We start from the raw sequence: 18,480 nt of genomic DNA, 5'->3' as shown, positions 1-18,480 counted from the left end.
ACCAGACCATCTCCCAGCAGGTAGCTGGAGGAAAGTTGACCTAAGTATCCTCCTGTGTTATGATACTTGGTACCTGAAAGGCTGTGGACTAACATAAGGATATTCAGAGGACACTCAGAGTGAAGAGCAGTGGCTCTTCATGCCGTAGATAAGGCTGGGAAGGACAAAGATCAGCTGTGTGCCTTTCTCACTGGCTACTGGTAGGAACACAAGTGAGAAGATAATGCCAAGTAGCAGATCCTTGAGCTTTTTCCTCTCCTAGCTCATCCATTGCCTTTGTGCTTATACAACCATCTCTCCCTGTGCAAAGAAATTATAATGTTTTCTTGCAAAAGCACCTTCTCAGTCAGAGAAGGATGACCTCTGAGATACTTGTAATACTCTTAATCCCTTCCTTTGGATATTAGGTGGTTATCCATCTGAAATAACCTGTATGCTAAGGATAAGCATTCTTTCTTTCCTTTTCTGGGAGATTGGATAGGGCATTCGTAATAACAGTATCGGGGGGGGGGGGGGGGGGGGGGGTGTGAGGGGGGGGGGGTGTAGTGTGGAAGAGGTGAAAAATGCACCTAACTACTTTTCTTCTCTTGATATTGTCCTGACATTTTGTTGTCCCTGAATTTTAAAGTAGTTTAGCAGATGAGAAGACTGTAATTTCAGAAAGTTAAGGGATTAAGGAGGAAGCTTTAAAACAGAGGAAACACATGAACAAAACCCTAACATTGAGAGTTCCAGCTTTTAGAGGTACATTTAAGGCATTTTCCCTCTTGTATTGTTAGCATAAATTAGCAGCAGAATGTTATTTGTTCAGGAAATAACTGTGTACAAGATCCATCTCTTGTTCGTATCAGAAAAGGATCTGTAAGGAATGGACCTAGTCAGGCCCAGAAGATAATTTACATGTGAAATTTATATGAAGCCATTATAAAGAAAATGATGCATAATACTGTAGATACTCTTGATGAAGGCTGTGATTCAGCAAAACACTGGAATATACTGAAGTTTAATCATGAGCATATGGTTGTATCTGTCTAAAAGTTACTACAAAAATATAAATCTATTAATTTAAAAATAAAGAGCCAATGCTCTGTGAAGCTGTTAATACAATTGTTTTGGTTGTGCATGTGTATTGTTGATGCTCCTGATATACAAGAGCTTGATGAAAAATGCAGATTCATCAATAGCGAAATGTTCTGCAAATTCATCCTTAGTGTGCTAAATTGTCTTCACTGGCAACAGGGAAGCAAAAATATATTGTTATTTGGGTAGAAAATTTAAAATTCAGTATGGCACTTCTTTGCAAAATCCTCTTTAAATTTGAAAACTAGAGAAGTATACTCAGCTTTGAAACAAAGGGTCTTGCTGGACTTGAAACAATTTTTCAACATTTCATTTTTTTTCTGGAGCTGCCACAAAACCAAGGAATCAGTTATCCACACAGCTGTAGCCATTTTGACATTTGTAGCAGAATTTTTTGCTTCATATTTTCTGATATGAAGTCATATTTTTTAATCTCAGCAAATGTTTGTGTAATATTTGCATACACAGATAGGTCCATTGAACCCCAAAGGGACTGGTTGCATAAGGGTAAGTCACAGTGAGTTGTTCCATTGCAGTCAGCGTAACTGCTGTTGTATTAAGCTGCTGCTCAATCTAAAACTATGGACCAGATTCTCAACTATTGGAAGCTATTCTGCAGAGTCCTCACTTTGAAAAATAAACAACAACAAAACCTGGATTATTGACTGTACAGTAATTCTATTTGATGTTTGTATTTCAGAATCACAACCACTGCAGCTTGTATGATGGACTTGAGAAGATATCCATTAGATGAACAAAACTGTACTCTGGAAATAGAAAGCTGTATGTACATAAGAAAATGCATGTAAAACCTATTTGAGAAGCCAGGCGGTTTTCTTTTTATAGAACTGTGTAATATTTACACTGGTGTCTATAAACACTATGTGAATCATGTAATTATTACCCTTTGGATTTTTTGTTTGTTTATTTGACTTTTTAAAAAAACATGAGAGGCCATCCATTTCTAGATGGATGGATACATCCTAGAAAAACAGGTTTAGGCAGAATGAAGTGATTTATTGCTCCAGCCTGACTTGGCAGAGGCAGTGACTGGATGCTTATCTGCAACACAAGAGAATGAATGCTCATATTTTAATCAGATTAATTTTCAAGAGAGCAAACAGTGTGATATCATTTTCTTTCAGTATGCTTTATTATGCATGGATGATCTTGCCGCAAGAATCCCCCTGGGCTTTCAGATTGGCCCCATTTATAATTTGCAATGTGTTCCAAATGGAACCAGATTCTCTCTTCCACCTAGTCATGTCCTAGGGTTGCCATATTGAGATACATGTTTGCGGTTCAAGAGTTCCTGCTCCATTTCAGCTACTGGCTAGAGATTGTGGGCCATATACAGAAAATACTAGTATACCCGTGTAATATATACCCCTGTGTATATTTAACTGTAGTCTTCCACTGCAGAAGCTAGTGGAAATGGTACAACTCATGCTTTTTAGCTTGAGTGGAAAAGATCTGCCCTAATTATGCTTGTCTATATTAATTGAATAATCTACTTTCTTCTAGTGATTATCAGCATAAATATACACTTGGTTTCAGTGCTAAATGTGTATGATGTCTTAAATCATGCTAATCTGCAATTTTTCAGATTTTCTGTCCCATTGAGGTCATTAATTCCTATGATAGAAAAAAAAAATCAAACAAAAAAGAAACAGTATTTTACCTCAAATTCCTAGGCAGACTGTAATGGCATAGCTCTTCAGGAGACCTTCCCACAGGCATACAGAACAAAACACCATACTCCACACTAGCTGTTCTGATTCTTTTCATTGTTTCAAATGACAAACAGCATGTACTGTGTTTGAAGCTACATTTGAGGCTGCTGATATTTCTGACTTACCCTCCTGCTTTGCCTGCAGATGGCTACACAACAGACGACATAGAGTTCTACTGGAGAGGTGGAGATAATGCAGTCACTGGTGTGGAAAGGATTGAGCTTCCTCAGTTCTCCATCGTGGAATACAGACTGGTGTCAAAGAATGTTGTCTTTGCCACAGGCAAGTATTTTCATTTGCCCATTTAGTCTTTGATTTCCTTATGTATGACAATTCTGTTTTATTAACCATAATTAGTCATTATTAATCATTATAATATATAGTCTGTGTTGTGTGTTTGGCTAAAGAAATTACTTACTTGATAAAGCCTGGAGGTAGGAGCTCATTAAATACCATTTCTTGTTTATTTTTCTTTTTCTTGTGTGTGTGTGTGTGAGAGAGATACTTAACTAGACACCTAAATATCTGTGATCTAAATAAATATGAAGTCATTCATCTCTGAATCATGAGTTTAAATGTAGCCTAAAGGGTTACTGATCCTACATAAGTGTGTTTTGGCATACTAGGTCAAAAAGTTTTATGAACACCTGCCTGCAACTTTGCAGTGTGTGTTTTGTTGTAGTATAGTGAATGTAATGTCTTTTGTATCTTGATTTACACTGACGGGTGTATAGTACTGTACACATAGCCAGTGCTTTTGTCATCATTGTTAAGATGGTAAAATTAAATCCCTGGGTTTCCTCCTTGTTTCCTTAAAGATGTAATAGAAGTTACTGGTAACTCACAGCGATGGATGTCTTCAGGTGATAAAGCACAATGTTGGTTTACACATTTAATGTCAGACACCAGCATAGGAAAACATTGTTACATGTGACAAGGCCAAAGCAACACAGAAGTCCATCAGTAACTGTGGGGCCACTATTTGGTACCTCCAGATTTTCAGTGCTCTTCAGACTGCAGGAGTGTGCTGTTCCATCTGTCCCAGCACACTAGAACAAATGAAGCACAGCTCTATTATGTTTGTAACCATCACTTCACCCACTCTTTGGATGCAGCATCTGTTTCAAAGTACACAGAAACACAAGTTGTATTTCAGAACAAAATGTAAATATTGCTGGGATTGAAATTAATATGAGGGGGTTTGCCAACTGCTGCTGTTCTTGTTTATCATTGTGAATGGAAGGTTTTTTTCTATAGAGAAACAGATACTCTAATCCTATATCCTTCCATTCTGCAGCTGGTGTCACCTTTGGCAGCCAGGGCTTACCTGCCCCTCCAGAGGACTGGATATGCTTTTGTAGGATGGCTCTTTTGGACAATGATGAGAATACAGAAAACTTATTTGGGAAACTTTCATGACGGTCCAAAGCTACCTTTTAGTTCAGTACGAAATATTTCAGTACAGACATGATTAAGTAATTTAGACATGACAGAGATTTATTAAATTCAGGAAAAAAAATAAATCCAGAGATCTGTGAGACAAATATGAGGGAGAATGAAAACTAGGAGTCGACATTTATGTGACTGACCAAATTTTCAGAATTATAACAGTTCTTTCCAAAATAACTTGTAGGAGTAAAAAAGTCTCATGCTTCAGGGTTTAAGACAGCTTGACATTAGCAAGTAGGATGACACAGTCACAGATTACTCCATGTTTCTTGTACCAGTTTCTGAAGCAAATAATTTTTGTCACTGATGAAGTCACAATACTGAATTTACTATTATTTTAGTACAAGACATTTTGAAAATGCCTCATTAATTATGAAATTTTGTGACCCAAGTATTTCCATGCAGGCAAAACATCACATTTGTTTTTCTAAACCACACACCCTAAATTGAAACATGCTAGTGGATCTCATGGATAAAGTCAGCACACTCTTTTCTTATGGTCCTAGTAGTTAGGGCCAGTTTCTACATTTTTGAGGAAAATAAGTCAGGCATGGTTGTTTGGCTTTGAGGTTATTGAAGTCTTGAGGGAAGATATTAGTACTTTAAGCGCAGTATCTCAAAGAACATTTCAGAGATTTCAGCACTAGTGTGTTTTGGTTGTATAAGAATAAAAGAAGACTTCAGAGTCATGCCATAAACAGCTTTTGGAGTAGTTATTTCTCCTATCCTTCATGAGGAACAGTGCTGTATCATCTTGTGTAATTTATGCAAATGGAAAAATCTATTCCCATAGTTACTATTAAGAAGCAACGGTAAGCATGGGAAAAAACCCATAGATAATGACAGAAAGCTGTGTGGGGCTGCAAGAATACTGGAGGAACTGCATGAATGTTGAAGCATAGCACTGGAGTTCAAAAATTATCTTGCCAAATTAGAAAAAATTAGTCTGAAAAAAAGTTTAAAAGTGGACAAGTGCAAAATAAACATTTATACAACTAATTATTCCTATCCAAATTCAGGATAGGGAATACCAGGTTAGGTCTGGGTTCTGTGTGTAGAAATCTAGGGGTTGCTGTTGACCTCAAACTGAATATAAGCCAGTAACAACTTTTTTTGGAAAAAAAAAAAAGTCAAAACAGATCCTGTAAGGAGTCAGACTTGCATTGCAGAGTCCTAAGCTGAGTATTTGTGGCCATGAGTAGTGATTTTCAAGAGAGTTGTGGAACAAAAGAAGATGATCTAAGGAAGATTAGCATGTATTAGTGGAAGACTAGAAAATGGAATACCTGAAATTACTGGAGAAACAGGATGTGTAGTTTGAAAAAAGAGAACACTTGGGAATTAAGTCTTCTAGAAGGTATCTGCAAAGACATAAGCAGCAGCCTGTTCTCTTTATTAATGATGTAAATAAGAGAAAGTAAAATTTAAATTGCTATGAAGAAGAAAAATCTGGTTTGACTACCCATCTAACACCAACTGAAGACAATACAAGCTACCATAAGACATCAAAATGGCCCTGGATGCCTATGTGTCAGTAACAGAATTAAGCCCATAGTGAAATGATATCAAATCAGTGCTGTCAATGGAGCCTAAATTCAGCTCTTAAACACCTCTATTCTGTCAAGTGAATAGCTGTTAGGACACTATTCGGTTGCTTAAATGTAAGTATCTGGTGCCTCTTGAGATGCTGTATAGCATCCTGCTTAGCAGTTAGGCTGCTGTTCCAGAGTTTTACAGTCTTGTGTCCTATGTGACAACCTATTGCTTCAGTATTAATTACTTAACTAGTATTAAATTATACTCTTCAGTAGCCTAATGCATCTCAAATGGCATTAGGCAGCTCTGTATAGGCAGTTAAATCACACCCTTAGAATCAGCTGGATGTAAGTCTAGATCTCTGTGGTTTACTTTGAGAGCTTCTGTGCCATCTATGTGTAAATATCTGCATGGAAACAGCTGAAGTTTAGTGCCTAGACCTGTGAGCTGAATCCACCTCCTAAATGTTTGTTATCCAGAAATGGTAAGAAATGGAAAAAGAATGGGCATATGTAAAACACCAGCAAAAATCTTCAAGATGCATAGCATTCAGAGCCAATTAGCAACCTGTTGGTAACAGAGGGGTAGTCTTAAAAGATTTGAAAATTAATTATTTGCTGTATTCTGAAAGATGAATCTGTAAAGTACATTTCTAATTAGCTGAAGAACCTTCCCAGAAGAACAGATTAAAATAAGAATTCTGTAACTGACCAACTCTGTTATCTTGGTTCATATTTGGATAAAACAGCAAGAGACTAATTTAGCCTTGGAGCTAGATATTTCAGCTTGCTAGATGTTAATGAAATTGAAACAGAAACAAGTAATTGCTTTTTACCAAGTGCCCAAATATATGAAAGAGAAGTATTTGAGGCTTAGTTATTGATTATTTATTTTCATGCCTGCATTCTCAATACTGTTGTTATATTTAAATACTTCAGGCCAAATTCTGTTATTCCTGTACTATTTAAATTATCCCATAGACATCAACATGTTATATGAGATGGGAGGAAGGGTAAGAAATCTGGTCCCTGAAGAGTAGCACTGTTCTTTAGGCAAAAAACAAATTTTGATGGAAAGTTAACAACTAGAAATTCCTGGTAATTAATCTCTAAATGTACTGAGACTTAATTGACAAATCATTATCCAAGCATAATCAGGCAAGTAACAATGTAATTGTTGAGCTCACCAAGAAATCAATTTTTATTAAATAAGTTACACAAGATGGTTCCTTCTTAGATAAATAAAGATCTGAGCTTACAGTCCTTGTTCCATGCAGGTTAGGACACACCCTTTTCACTAAGCTTTAGCCATCCAGACAAAGAGGGGGAAATAAGTAGGGGAAATAAGTAATAGTCCTTCTTTTAATTCTCCTTTTTTCCACAGATTCCTGTGGTCTGTTTGCTGGAGGTGAGATATAGCAGGGTTGGCAGGCTGGAGACAGGGCCAATAGGCCATCTGTGAAGATGTAAAAGCAGTACAGGTGGAAGTACTACAAACTTTTGTAGTTTTAGGGAGAGCTACCTACAGGAGAACTCTGGCTGCATAGTATGAAAAAACAAGGGTACCAGTTTGTGTATCAATTTCAACCTAAACTATACAAACACCAAATTATTCTGAAATTGCCTGAGATCCAGACCTCCCAATAAAGTTTGAGCTTGGAAAATCACTAAACAGGATGACATTTCATTTACCTCTATGAAACTGAGCAATGTGTCAACTCCGTTAAGCAGCTGTAATGCCAGCAAGACTTTTGGTTATGTTGCCCAGGAGCTACAGACCCTCAAAACCTACCCTGCGACTTGCAGGGCTAGGATTCATCTTGCTCTGATTTAAGGTGAATATAATTTCAGTGAACTAGGTGTCTTAGTTGACGGGAAATCTAGTCAATATAGTTGGTGGAGTCTGGAGAAAAAGTCAGTCCACCCATATGAGTCTATTTTAGGAGGAAATGGATAATTCTTTAGGTTTCATTTACTAGATTGACTAGATGAACTGACTGTCCTGTAGATGTAATCAGAATTTAGACACCTAGCTCAAGTGTGTGTAGTTTAAGTGAGTTGCTTAATCAGCTTTTATTTGAGATTAGCCTTCTTAGTCTTCAGCTGCTGGTCAAAAAGATGTAGGGGCTGTATCATGTCTATTAGTTGCATGCTGGTGTCTGAGATGTCATAGGGTATCTCAAAAGGAACAGTGTGCACCTTCAGATTCACAACTGAATCTCCCTTAGAGTCAAGCTCCAACTCTAGAGCAAGAAGACAAACAGCACTGACAGCCCTGGCCCTAGGTACGGTTCTTAGGGTTCTGTCTTCTAGCTTCAAGGCAAAAAACCTGGTGCTTGAAACAACTTTATGTTGAATATCTCTGGCCTTGCAACAACCTGTCTGGAGACTACACCTTTAGGCCAGATCTCACTAGTTTCAGTAATTACCTTATCTCATTAGACAGAGATGGTGATGAGGTGATGAATGATTGTCACAGGTGAAGCATGCAAGATAAATGTCTGAATTTCACTCTGTTACATTGATTCTCAGTTCAGAATTTTACTATTGAACATTACTGATACACATGACACATTACTGATCTCCACTGCTGACACATGCCTCCTTCATCCACACCATTTTCCCTGCTTTATCGATAGCAAAGTGCTATCTTATCTTTCTCTAAGTTTCCCCAGTGCACCCAGGGTCCTTGGCACTGGAACAGCCCACGAACAGGCATTAATTCAGTGGTTCAGTTCCACTGAATCTTCTTGAATGAATCTTTTAGACCATTTATCAAAGAATCAGTATTTTATGGGAGATTTTCCAGTCATCACCTCTATCAATGATATTCCACAGACCCCAGACCTGGACAGCACTTTTGGAAAGGAAGAGATTTATAGAGAATCCTTTGTGTGGGTAGTGTGTTATATGAAATAATTTTCCTCAACAGAGCTGTATAAAGATTTCCGTCTATCTGATGCACTACTCTTAGCAGGTGATCAGTTCTGCTACATGTTTTATGTATTTCATGATGGCAGTGTATGCTTCTGTTTCATTTACATAGTCTGCACACACACGGCCATGGAAACAGTTTCATAAGAAGCTCAATGAAAATGTTAAGCTTTCTTACCAAAAAAGCAGGCATGGTTTCAAAGAGAGAATTTGTCTTTTGAAAGGAAACGTTGTTCATTGGAAAATTAAGATGTTAAGCAAGCTAAAGTCTAAATGATTCTTTGCTGAAAATTATGTTGACTGCTTTAGATAGCAGAAAACCTGAATCTGATTTTCATGATGAAATAAATTCTTCTGACTCCATCAATATTCTTCTATTGATAAAACTAGAAGGCATTTCATCCTGGAAAAAATTACAACTGATTGAAGTAATCACAGCAGCCAAATACATCTATCAGATATTTCTCTTTCCAGTGATACTTCTTCTGAGATTGTTTGATAAATCAGTTGAGGAAGTTGCATAAAGTTTGATACTGCCTGGATGCTTCTGCTGCCTGGAAATGGTGTAGCATTTTTTCTGTCATATGACTCAAAGTGTACCGAACTGTCAGGAATGTGATGAAGAGAAATAATAGTTTCTATTCGTTCTTTTGCTTTCTCTCTCAGGAAATCATCATTATTTTGTATATAGGCAAATGTAATTTCTTGTGCTCATATGCAAACACATGAACATAATTTAAAGGGTAGTTTGCAATTTCTAAATTTGTTTCTGGATGTAATCTTTCATATCTTGCACATATTTGCATTAGAATGGATGGGATGTGATCTTATATCTAGTTGGGCCCTTGATATGTTCAGAAATTTTTTTAGTATGTTGACTATTACTAAAGCTTTTAGATGAGCTGTTAGAAGTATCACGTCTAAGACTAGTAATGCAAAGAAAATTGTGGAGCTAATGTGTGAATGACTACCTTTTTCTTGTACAGCTGTACTCAGTTTTAATCCTCTGTGTTTGGTGAAAGCAGTCACAATTTTTTAAACTATTTGAGATTTCTAAACATATAAAATATGTTCAGTAATATTAAAACCAATTTTGAAATACACCAGTTTGAAGTTAAGTAATAAAATATGTTGTTTGAAACATTGACATGAAGATTATTCACTTGTTTCATTATTTATTTGCTCCAATTTTGCCAGTTCATGAATCCTATATACACACTGTGTGTATATACACATATATATAAAATAATATTTTTTTTACCTTAAGATATTTTTGGGAAAAAATTCTGTCTGGCTGTAATTGATATTAGAGGATCTGACCTGAAGGCTTTTCCTCACTGGGATTCACTACAATTTATTTTTAACTCCACAAGTAGCATGTTTCTCATAGTTCAGATGTAATTAAGAAGTGCTATCCCATGAACAACTCTTCCATGTAAATAAAACCTATGCACATTACTAATCCTTTCAATATAAATGCTATACATAAGACTGTGTATTTGGATAAGCATTTTACTGGGAGACCTAAGAATCTGTTTTTTTAAAATGAACCAGTGCTCACCCGTTCATCTGTTCAATAACCTAGAATAACTTTATTTTCTTTCCAAATACAAATTGCTTGGATATATTCACTGCAAAGTTTCTTTTAATACCAACCAGTAATACAGTGAAGGTGTTTTCCCTACTGTTCTGCAGATGTCATACTACCACATAAAATGTGCATGCTTTAGTTTCTCTGCAAACTTAAGACTACTCTCTGCAAGTGTGTTTTCTTCCATATAAATAACTCTACTTTCCCCTGACTTTCCTCAGGTGCCTATCCAAGACTCTCACTGAGCTTCAGGTTGAAGAGAAATATTGGATACTTTATTCTTCAAACCTACATGCCCTCCATACTGATTACCATTTTATCATGGGTGTCATTCTGGATCAATTACGATGCATCAGCAGCAAGAGTTGCCCTTGGTAGGTGCTAAGAGTGAGTGAGACATTAAAATGTCAGACTGACTGTAGCCTTCAGAGGTTGTTAAAACTGCAACGTGATGTCAGTGTTTTGATATTCCAAAATAATTTACATCAAAATCATGTCATCCAGTACTGCCTCAAGAGTGCTAAGTTCTCCCCTGCATGCAAGAATGTAGCTACCACTAAATCTCTGACGTGAGCTGCTCATACAGGTCCCAGCCTTGTTCTGATCAAAGTTAATGTTGTTGTCAGTAGTGTCAGTGAGGAGACCAGCTCCAGAATTATGCTCCAAGGGCTGCAGCGTGGGTTTTTATTCCAGCTCCATGTGGCAAGACGAGTGTGGCTCCAAGCCTTCTCCTGAGGTCATGGGTGCTTTAACTGACAATGGCAGGAACAGACCTCAAGAACCATGTGCTAGTTCAGAGCACAGGGGCACGTCAGCTATGGACCATGACATCCCACCTAACCCTCAGAATGCATGGTATGCTAAGTGTGTTTTTATGACAAATTAGAGTGCCATTAAGTACCTTATGGCAGAAAAACATGGATTTGGCACAGGCTGGTGATCCCTGTCCAAAACCTTTTGAGATCAAAGTATCCTTTAGATAAGGGAAGGCAGCTTCAAAGTATGTTACAGGAAGTATTTCATCTATTACAGAAGCATATTCAGGGATAGCTATAGACAAGGAAGAGTAAATGGATCCATAAATCCTTATGACTACTGCTACCTCTCATCTCATCCCAAATCCCAGCTTCAACCCTGTGCTTCTCAATAGCACACACATTCCCGCCCAAAACATGACACTAAGCCTATGCTGTATAACTTCTTGTTATACTCTCTTTTCTTAAAACACGAACGTATTCCCTAGTTCCATTATTTTTCTGATATGTACCACAGTAAACCAGGACTCCAACCCCTGTATATGTGATTCCCCATTTCTGTACCCTGTACCTCCCAAGGTCCCACATGCCAAAGCAGGCTGCGCAGCCACAGCTATACCTTTGTGCAATATCATATTATGTCCTAGCATCTGAACTTGGGCAACCAAAGATATTGTAGATTAACTGCAGTTACCGTACAGTAATTCTGCACATACTGTGGATGAGCTGGTGCATATGGGCATGACAAAATCTGGCATTTCCACTCAGCAGTTAGTGCATGTTCAGTAGGATGCAGATAAGTAGTAGCTTAATGGGAGGTAGGACATGGAGTCCAAACAGCTCTTATGCATTCATAAATGAACTACTGGATACCAAAGGTCCACCTTGGAGACATTATGACTGAGTGAGGGGAGCACTTCAAATATGTCAGTCAGTATCTAGGTTTTACATACTGGCCAGGACTGCAGAGAACAGATGATTAGACAGAAGTTACCAAACCCAGTGCTACTCCACACCCTTCTATAATGGGTTCACATTTTTTCCTTACTTAAGGAACAGGCCTGTCTCATGTGGCCTATTTCAGTGTAGCACAAGTTCATCAAGTACTGTACTGTAATAACACAAATATTAGAATAAAAGTCAGTGAGTACATTCAAGGCAAGCTCAGGAGCCTAGATGTTCTATTTCTGATTCATATAAAGTCCTTTTGAAAGGACAAAAATCTATCTAACAGGTTCTTCTGAGAAAACAATTAGTGCCTTCATGATTATGCCTGTGAAGTTTGTATAATAAAGTTCAGTACCATGGGCCTCATCCTGTATTCCTTTGTATAGCCCCTCTTATGAGTCTGAAGCTGGTATGAAATGTTATCAAAGTTTAAAGGCAATATAGCACCTTTGGACATATATAACTGGCTCTGGAAAGTGCAGTACAGAGTAGGGTAAGGCCTGCTGGCCTAGGTATTTGTTAGAGGAAGGACTCCCACTGTGATTCTTAGGGACACGGAGGCAAGGTTTTACTCAACCCCTGCAGGAAGACTGTGTTCTCTGCAAGAACCTGATTCTAGTTCCTTCACTTTTGCGTTTTGCTCCTGTCCCTGGTTCCTTTGCTGCACATGCCGTCTGTGCTCCAGCCTGCTCTAGACCAAGTGGTTGCCTTAACAGAGAAACCCAGACATGGAGCAAAGGCCAGCTCACTCCAGAGACTATGTACTATGGAGACTGGTACAGGGCTGATCTCAAGAGAAATAGTCAAAACCATCAGTTCTGCTCAAAAATGAGTTTTTATTAGTTAGCCCTAGAGGTTCCTAAATTCAGTCCTTTTAACGAAGAGAAAAATAATCTCTAGAGTTCTCGCTCTTGGGAAGGTCTGTAATCACAACATTATCCTATATATATATGTATATATATAAGTGAGTGTCAGCTGCTTCTCCTCCAGCTGTGTTTTAAAAGAATTTATTGATCTTCAGAGGGGCATTTGCCTGCAGGGTGTCAGGATCTCCCAGGGGATGTATTTCCTTGTGGTGAGTGATAGCCACCTTTCTATTCAATATGCTTAATCTTCTGGATCACCAAGAGAGCCACCAAACTCTCCCTCTGTGGTGTATAAGGACTTGTCTCAGTGATCTAAATACAGCCTTGGGAACAGGCAGCAAAATGTGGCATCATATCCACCACTGGGCAGGCTTCTAAGTCCCTTATTGACCTAGGCCTTGGTAAACATCTGTGGGATACGAGTGAGATGCCTAGGGAATGTGAAAATATATCTGTGGAATTTCTGTTACAAAAGTGAGTTTGATCTTAGGTAATTTTTGGAATCCCTTATGGGAAGCAGCAGCAGGTAATCCTACAAGGAGAGAAATTAACTCAGGCTAGAGAAATCCCTTGGGTGCAAATGTATGATAGTGTTTGCTGCAGTCCTCCAGCCTTCTCACCCTGGTTCCTTGTGCTGGCATGGAGGTTTTCTAGAGACTTTGTCAAAAGTTTCTTTAGGTAAAAATAATGTGTCAGCTATACTCATTTTATTGCAGAGCTGCGTGAGTTATATGCAGTATAGTTTTCAAATAAGCTTGTGCTGAGTTTGTCTCCACTGTATTTCAAGCCATGAAACATCTGACATCAAAACACACTTGTTTCACATTTTAGAGGAAAAGTACTGAAAACCACATGATGCTGAACCTGGTAAATGCACAAAATATCTGTTACAGAACCTCATGAGCTACTGCTACAGTTCCTTGGGGGGGACACTGTTTACACCAACAGCTTGATTTTGAGATCTATTGCCTTTATTTCTGTCTCTTCAGGTAAAAGGAGCTGTGCTTTATAATATGGCAGCAATTTTCTTTCATCCTTTATTTTTGTTCTGCCTTCATTTTAGTGACTACTTACAAACTGATTGTATAATTATGGAATCGGAGAAAATAGTGATGGAGGGGACCTATTAGAATGACTTGCCTCTTTTACCGATGTAGACTTTTTATTTCACAAATCTGTGTTTTCAACCACCTGTGATTTGTGATTCCCATAAAATTGCCAGCAGAGGTACAGACCCTGCAGTTTATTGTGAATTCAAGCAGACTGACAGTAATTTTTCTTTTCTTACCAGCTTTTCAAAACGGTGGTCTGTAATATATTTTCAGGTGCTATGTCTGTCTATCCTTAGGTAAATAAATGAGGGTTTGACGTACCTTATAGTTTTTTCTAGGTACTTTACTAGAGTCCAGTCAATCACTGCAAAAATGCTGCTCTCCTTCCTTGGCTTTTCTATCCACAAAACCTGTCTGCCTCTCACTGCTCATCTCACTTCTATGTACAAACTAGACTACTGCTCTAAACTAGTTGTCTCAGATCCCTCTTCTATATTGTCTTTTATCGAAATAGGTGTCTAAAATGGATGGGATGAACCGCTCCAGAAAGGTGCCTGTCTCTCCATCTTCTACAGGGGAGCCCTACAGGGCTAACTTCAACCAACTGCTTAACTCTTAGACATTTAAAACTGCATGGGAGAAATCTTTCACCATCTATACAAATACTCTACCTTAGTATGCGCACATGGTTTTATCTCTCTAGACCTCTGATTAGTTTTGTTACTTTTTAAAATCTTTTTGTTGTGTTGAGCAGCACTGTGCTGGAAGAGCACACCTTTTAATGCTTGGCAGACTATTTGCCTTCCTGTTGCAGATCAGTTTGATCTTTCTGGAAGAGATCCTCAGTACAGCTACATCGGCTTCTGTCAAGCTACTTTAACTCACGGCAGTGATGCAAGGCCCCCTTGTTAGCTGTTCCTCCCTGATCATATGAAGGAAATATTGTAACAGAATAATAATGCATCAAGCTTAATTTTGCTTTCATTTGCAGGGATATCACCTGTGAGATATCTTTCACAAATTTTTAAGCTTCATCACACTGACAAGGCAAATCTGCCAAAAATGAAAATAAAATTGAAGCATGGTATGCTTGGAGTTGTAAGATATGTGCTGTATTTTTCTTTGTTTAGGAATTACAACTGTGCTGACTATGACAACAATCAACACTCATCTGCGAGAGACTTTGCCTAAAATTCCATATGTTAAAGCCATTGACATGTATCTCATGGGCTGCTTTGTATTTGTGTTCTTGGCCTTACTTGAATATGCCTTTGTCAACTACATTTTCTTTGGAAAAGGCCCTCAAAGGCAGAAGAAACTGGCAGAAAAAACAGCAAAGGCAAACAACGATCGCTCAAAGTTTGAAGCCAATCGGGTAGGATTCTTTAATCTATATATAGTGTCTCTTTTATTACAAAAACTAGCTTAATGAAATAAATAAATAAATAAATAGAAAGCTTTCATAAAAACATTTATCAACCACATCTTATTTTTGTGGATATACTTTGGCATTTTTATATTCAAGAACCTACATAGAAGAATATATTTAGGCATACGGAAATTGGAGTATGATCTGTATGACAAGTAACTGTAAAAAGAAAACAAAGGGAGTGCAGCTAGCTTGAAAATAAAGGCTCAGATCTACAAAGGCATTTGCTTGTCTAAATCAAATATGATTTAACTGTGATTTTGTTTAAGCACCTATGGAAGGGAACCCAGGATCTAAGCATACTTATTCTCACTTCAGTTAAAGCAGACACATTTAGAATGGGAGAGAACAGATAAAGGCTTAGTTCTGCCATGCTAATTAATTGGCCAGCATAGCTGAATCACTATGTGCATCATTGTCATCTGCTGCTGTTTAGGACCAGGAGAAAATTGTGATTCCTACATAAACTTTCAGATGGATTTCTGAAGCACAGTATTGGCATGGTCTGTGCTGATTACGCTCCAGCCTATTTCCTTGCCTGCAGTAATACTTCACCTAATGAATACCTTTTTTTTCCCCCTCTGGAATCAAAATTCAAGGTATTCAACACTATATGATGTTAGTAAGTCATGTCAGTTTGAATACAATATCTTTTTTTGGCCAAGATGCTCCCAGTGAGGCTTTTTCATTCAGTTCTGTTGAGTAAGACTGTTTTTTTCTGTCAGCTTTACATTAGAAGAGTTCACAGTGACAAAACTACTACCTGTTTATTAAATACCAGTATCATAAAAGTAATTTCAAGCTGTAATTTTTGATCCTAATGATTCTGTCTGCTATAGTAAATGTAATGCAGAACTACACCTAATTATCGACACTTATCTGTGAAATAATTTTTGAACCAATAAACTCATTTTTGTCCACTATATTATGAAACCAAATTATCATCACAGTTGGCAGCACTGCTTAGGACTAAGGTAACAGGAAGAATGAATTCCCTTTCCTGGAAAAATAAATAGTCATAATAATAAAAAAAGCAGATGAGGAAAAAACAAGTATCAGAAATGTAAGCAGTGGAGAAGATTTTAGCTGCAAGCAGATAATGCAGATGTATGCACTAAGGTTCAGTTCTCCCAATGGAAACCATCTGGTGAATCTCATCCATTTAAATGATTTACATAATTAAGTACAAGTCTTGTTAACGGGCCCAGTAGCACCCCATGCCTGACTATTCTTCTATCTTGAGATCAATACTGTCAAAAGAAGCATAAGTACCTTAAGTAATGAAAATGAGGGGTTTTCGTACTCAAATCATGCCATTTTTATGTCCCAGATCTGATCATACAATATATCAAGCTTTTTATTATCACTTTTTACTTACAACCTCTTCTTTGGTTTCTGGGCCATCCTAAGCAAATATCATGGACTGGTCTGACTTTTCAGCTGATTTAATATCAACCATGCATGGAAGAAATTAGGATAGAAATTCAGCACACTAGAAATGAAAGAAAAGTGTGTTACTTTGTCCCTTGTAGTCCCAGCTGTGGAAGGGAACTCTGTATGCTTTGTGGAAATGTATATACTCTTACTGACTCTGAATATTTGCTGTTCAAATGACATAGGATATATAATGAGGTATGGTCCCATTTTGTGTAGAAAACTTTTTGTCTCCAGGCTTCAACTGGTGAAGTCAACAGAGCTTCATTGCAGTTAGTGGATTCTGTACCTTCAAAGAAGCAGTGCCAGCACACAACAAGCAAAGACAGAAACATTAGGTAAAGCGGATCAGAAATCTTCCTTTGAAACAATGCATAGACAGAAAATGCAGATTCAGTGGATGTAGGATGTCAAATCTGAATTTCTCATTTGAGGAAACACTGGCAAATGCAAAGCAGAAGGAATTAGAGCAGGTAAGATGTCCCATTGCTTTCAGGATGAGCAGCTCAGGGGAAGTACATGTAGCAGATCTACTTTAGACAAAGCTTACCGGGGCTTCCAGACACCACAGCCCTGAAGCTGGAAAATGGTTTCCATGGTTCTGGATCATGCCCACCGTATACCATGCTGTACAGACATCCATGGATATAGCAGGACAGGTGGTCATGTTAGAGTTTTCAACATACTTGCCATGAAAGACAGCACCTGAAAGCTTTGTAACCTTGGCTCAGACCTCTTCATGAGCAGTAAAGAGGCACTAACTTCCGACCTCTCTTTTGGTGGCTCTTGAAGATCACTGAATCTGATGGAAATAGTGGCTGATTGGCAGTTGCTTTCCTCTTGCTTTATAGTTGAGACTCAGGGGATGGATGTCCTGGGAGAGGCTCACAAACTGGAGGGCATACTGCACAGTAAGCGAGGCTCAGAGCCATAGATGAAGACTACTTTCCAATGAGATTATTGTTTTTCTGATTTCCTTGAGGCTTCAGGCTTCTGTGGAGTGTATTTGCATTCAGAAAGGGAAGGTTTCTAATCCTGGGAAATATTTCAAATCTCATGTGGTTTGGGGCTGAGCAGCATGTTTAAAGAAAGGGAGAGTGCCTAAAACCAGGCAGCCCCTTTTGCAGCTATCACTGTCAAAATGTATGCTGTGCTGGAAAGATTGAAAAGGGTTCAAATATAAATCCAGAAGGCGGCATAATTTTTAGTAAGACTACCATTTTGAGTTGATTTGTGTTTCTGTTTTGGTTTAGTAATTTAATTTGCTTGTATACGAACAATGTGCATGAGCTCCCTGTCATTGATTTAGAGTGCTAGCTCAGACCACTAGAAAAAAAAAACCACCAAACCAAATAAATAAATAAACATTAATTAATTTATTGTCCACATCAGATGCTGTAACTTCTGGGTGTAGTGACAGAACAACTCTGTGCTATATCAGGTCCAGCTTGAGAAAGGAGGGGCTGCGACACTGTGGCAATCACTTGTTTGTGTTGGGAGGCAGCACAACATATTGCCTGGCGGTCAGGCCCTGAGTTTGAGTGTTAGTCTGAGGTGATGTCTCTCTCAGGCAAAGGGAACAAGAGAAGGTGAGAGAAAATGCCACATTATTTTCACTCAGGAGCACTTTAACCCATGGAAACCAGTAGAGCCAGCATGGACACTGGTATTGTA

At 38.1% G+C, this 18,480-nt stretch overlaps 1 protein-coding gene across 5 annotated transcripts in view; it reads left to right on the top strand.

The window, feature by feature from the left end:
• The window catches only part of GABRB3 (gamma-aminobutyric acid type A receptor subunit beta3), a 217,590-nt gene that overhangs the window by 172,559 nt on the left and 26,551 nt on the right, over positions 1–18,480 (top strand). For all 5 annotated transcript variants that reach the window (XM_080377381.1, XM_080377380.1, XM_080377379.1 and 2 more), the window contains 4 exons: positions 1,781–1,863; positions 2,958–3,095; positions 10,544–10,696; positions 15,074–15,318. In XM_080377381.1, the coding sequence (XP_080233507.1) occupies positions 1,781–1,863; positions 2,958–3,095; positions 10,544–10,696; positions 15,074–15,318 (619 nt within the window). The remainder of the gene's footprint in view (positions 1–1,780; positions 1,864–2,957; positions 3,096–10,543; positions 10,697–15,073; positions 15,319–18,480) is intronic.

The sequence above is a fragment of the Falco punctatus genome (assembly GCF_963210335.1).
Source record: "Falco punctatus genome assembly, chromosome: 2".
In the NCBI taxonomy this organism is placed as follows: domain Eukaryota; kingdom Metazoa; phylum Chordata; class Aves; order Falconiformes; family Falconidae; genus Falco; species Falco punctatus.
Note: the sequence above shows the minus strand (reverse complement) of the source record. Positions and strands in the feature narration are given on the sequence as shown.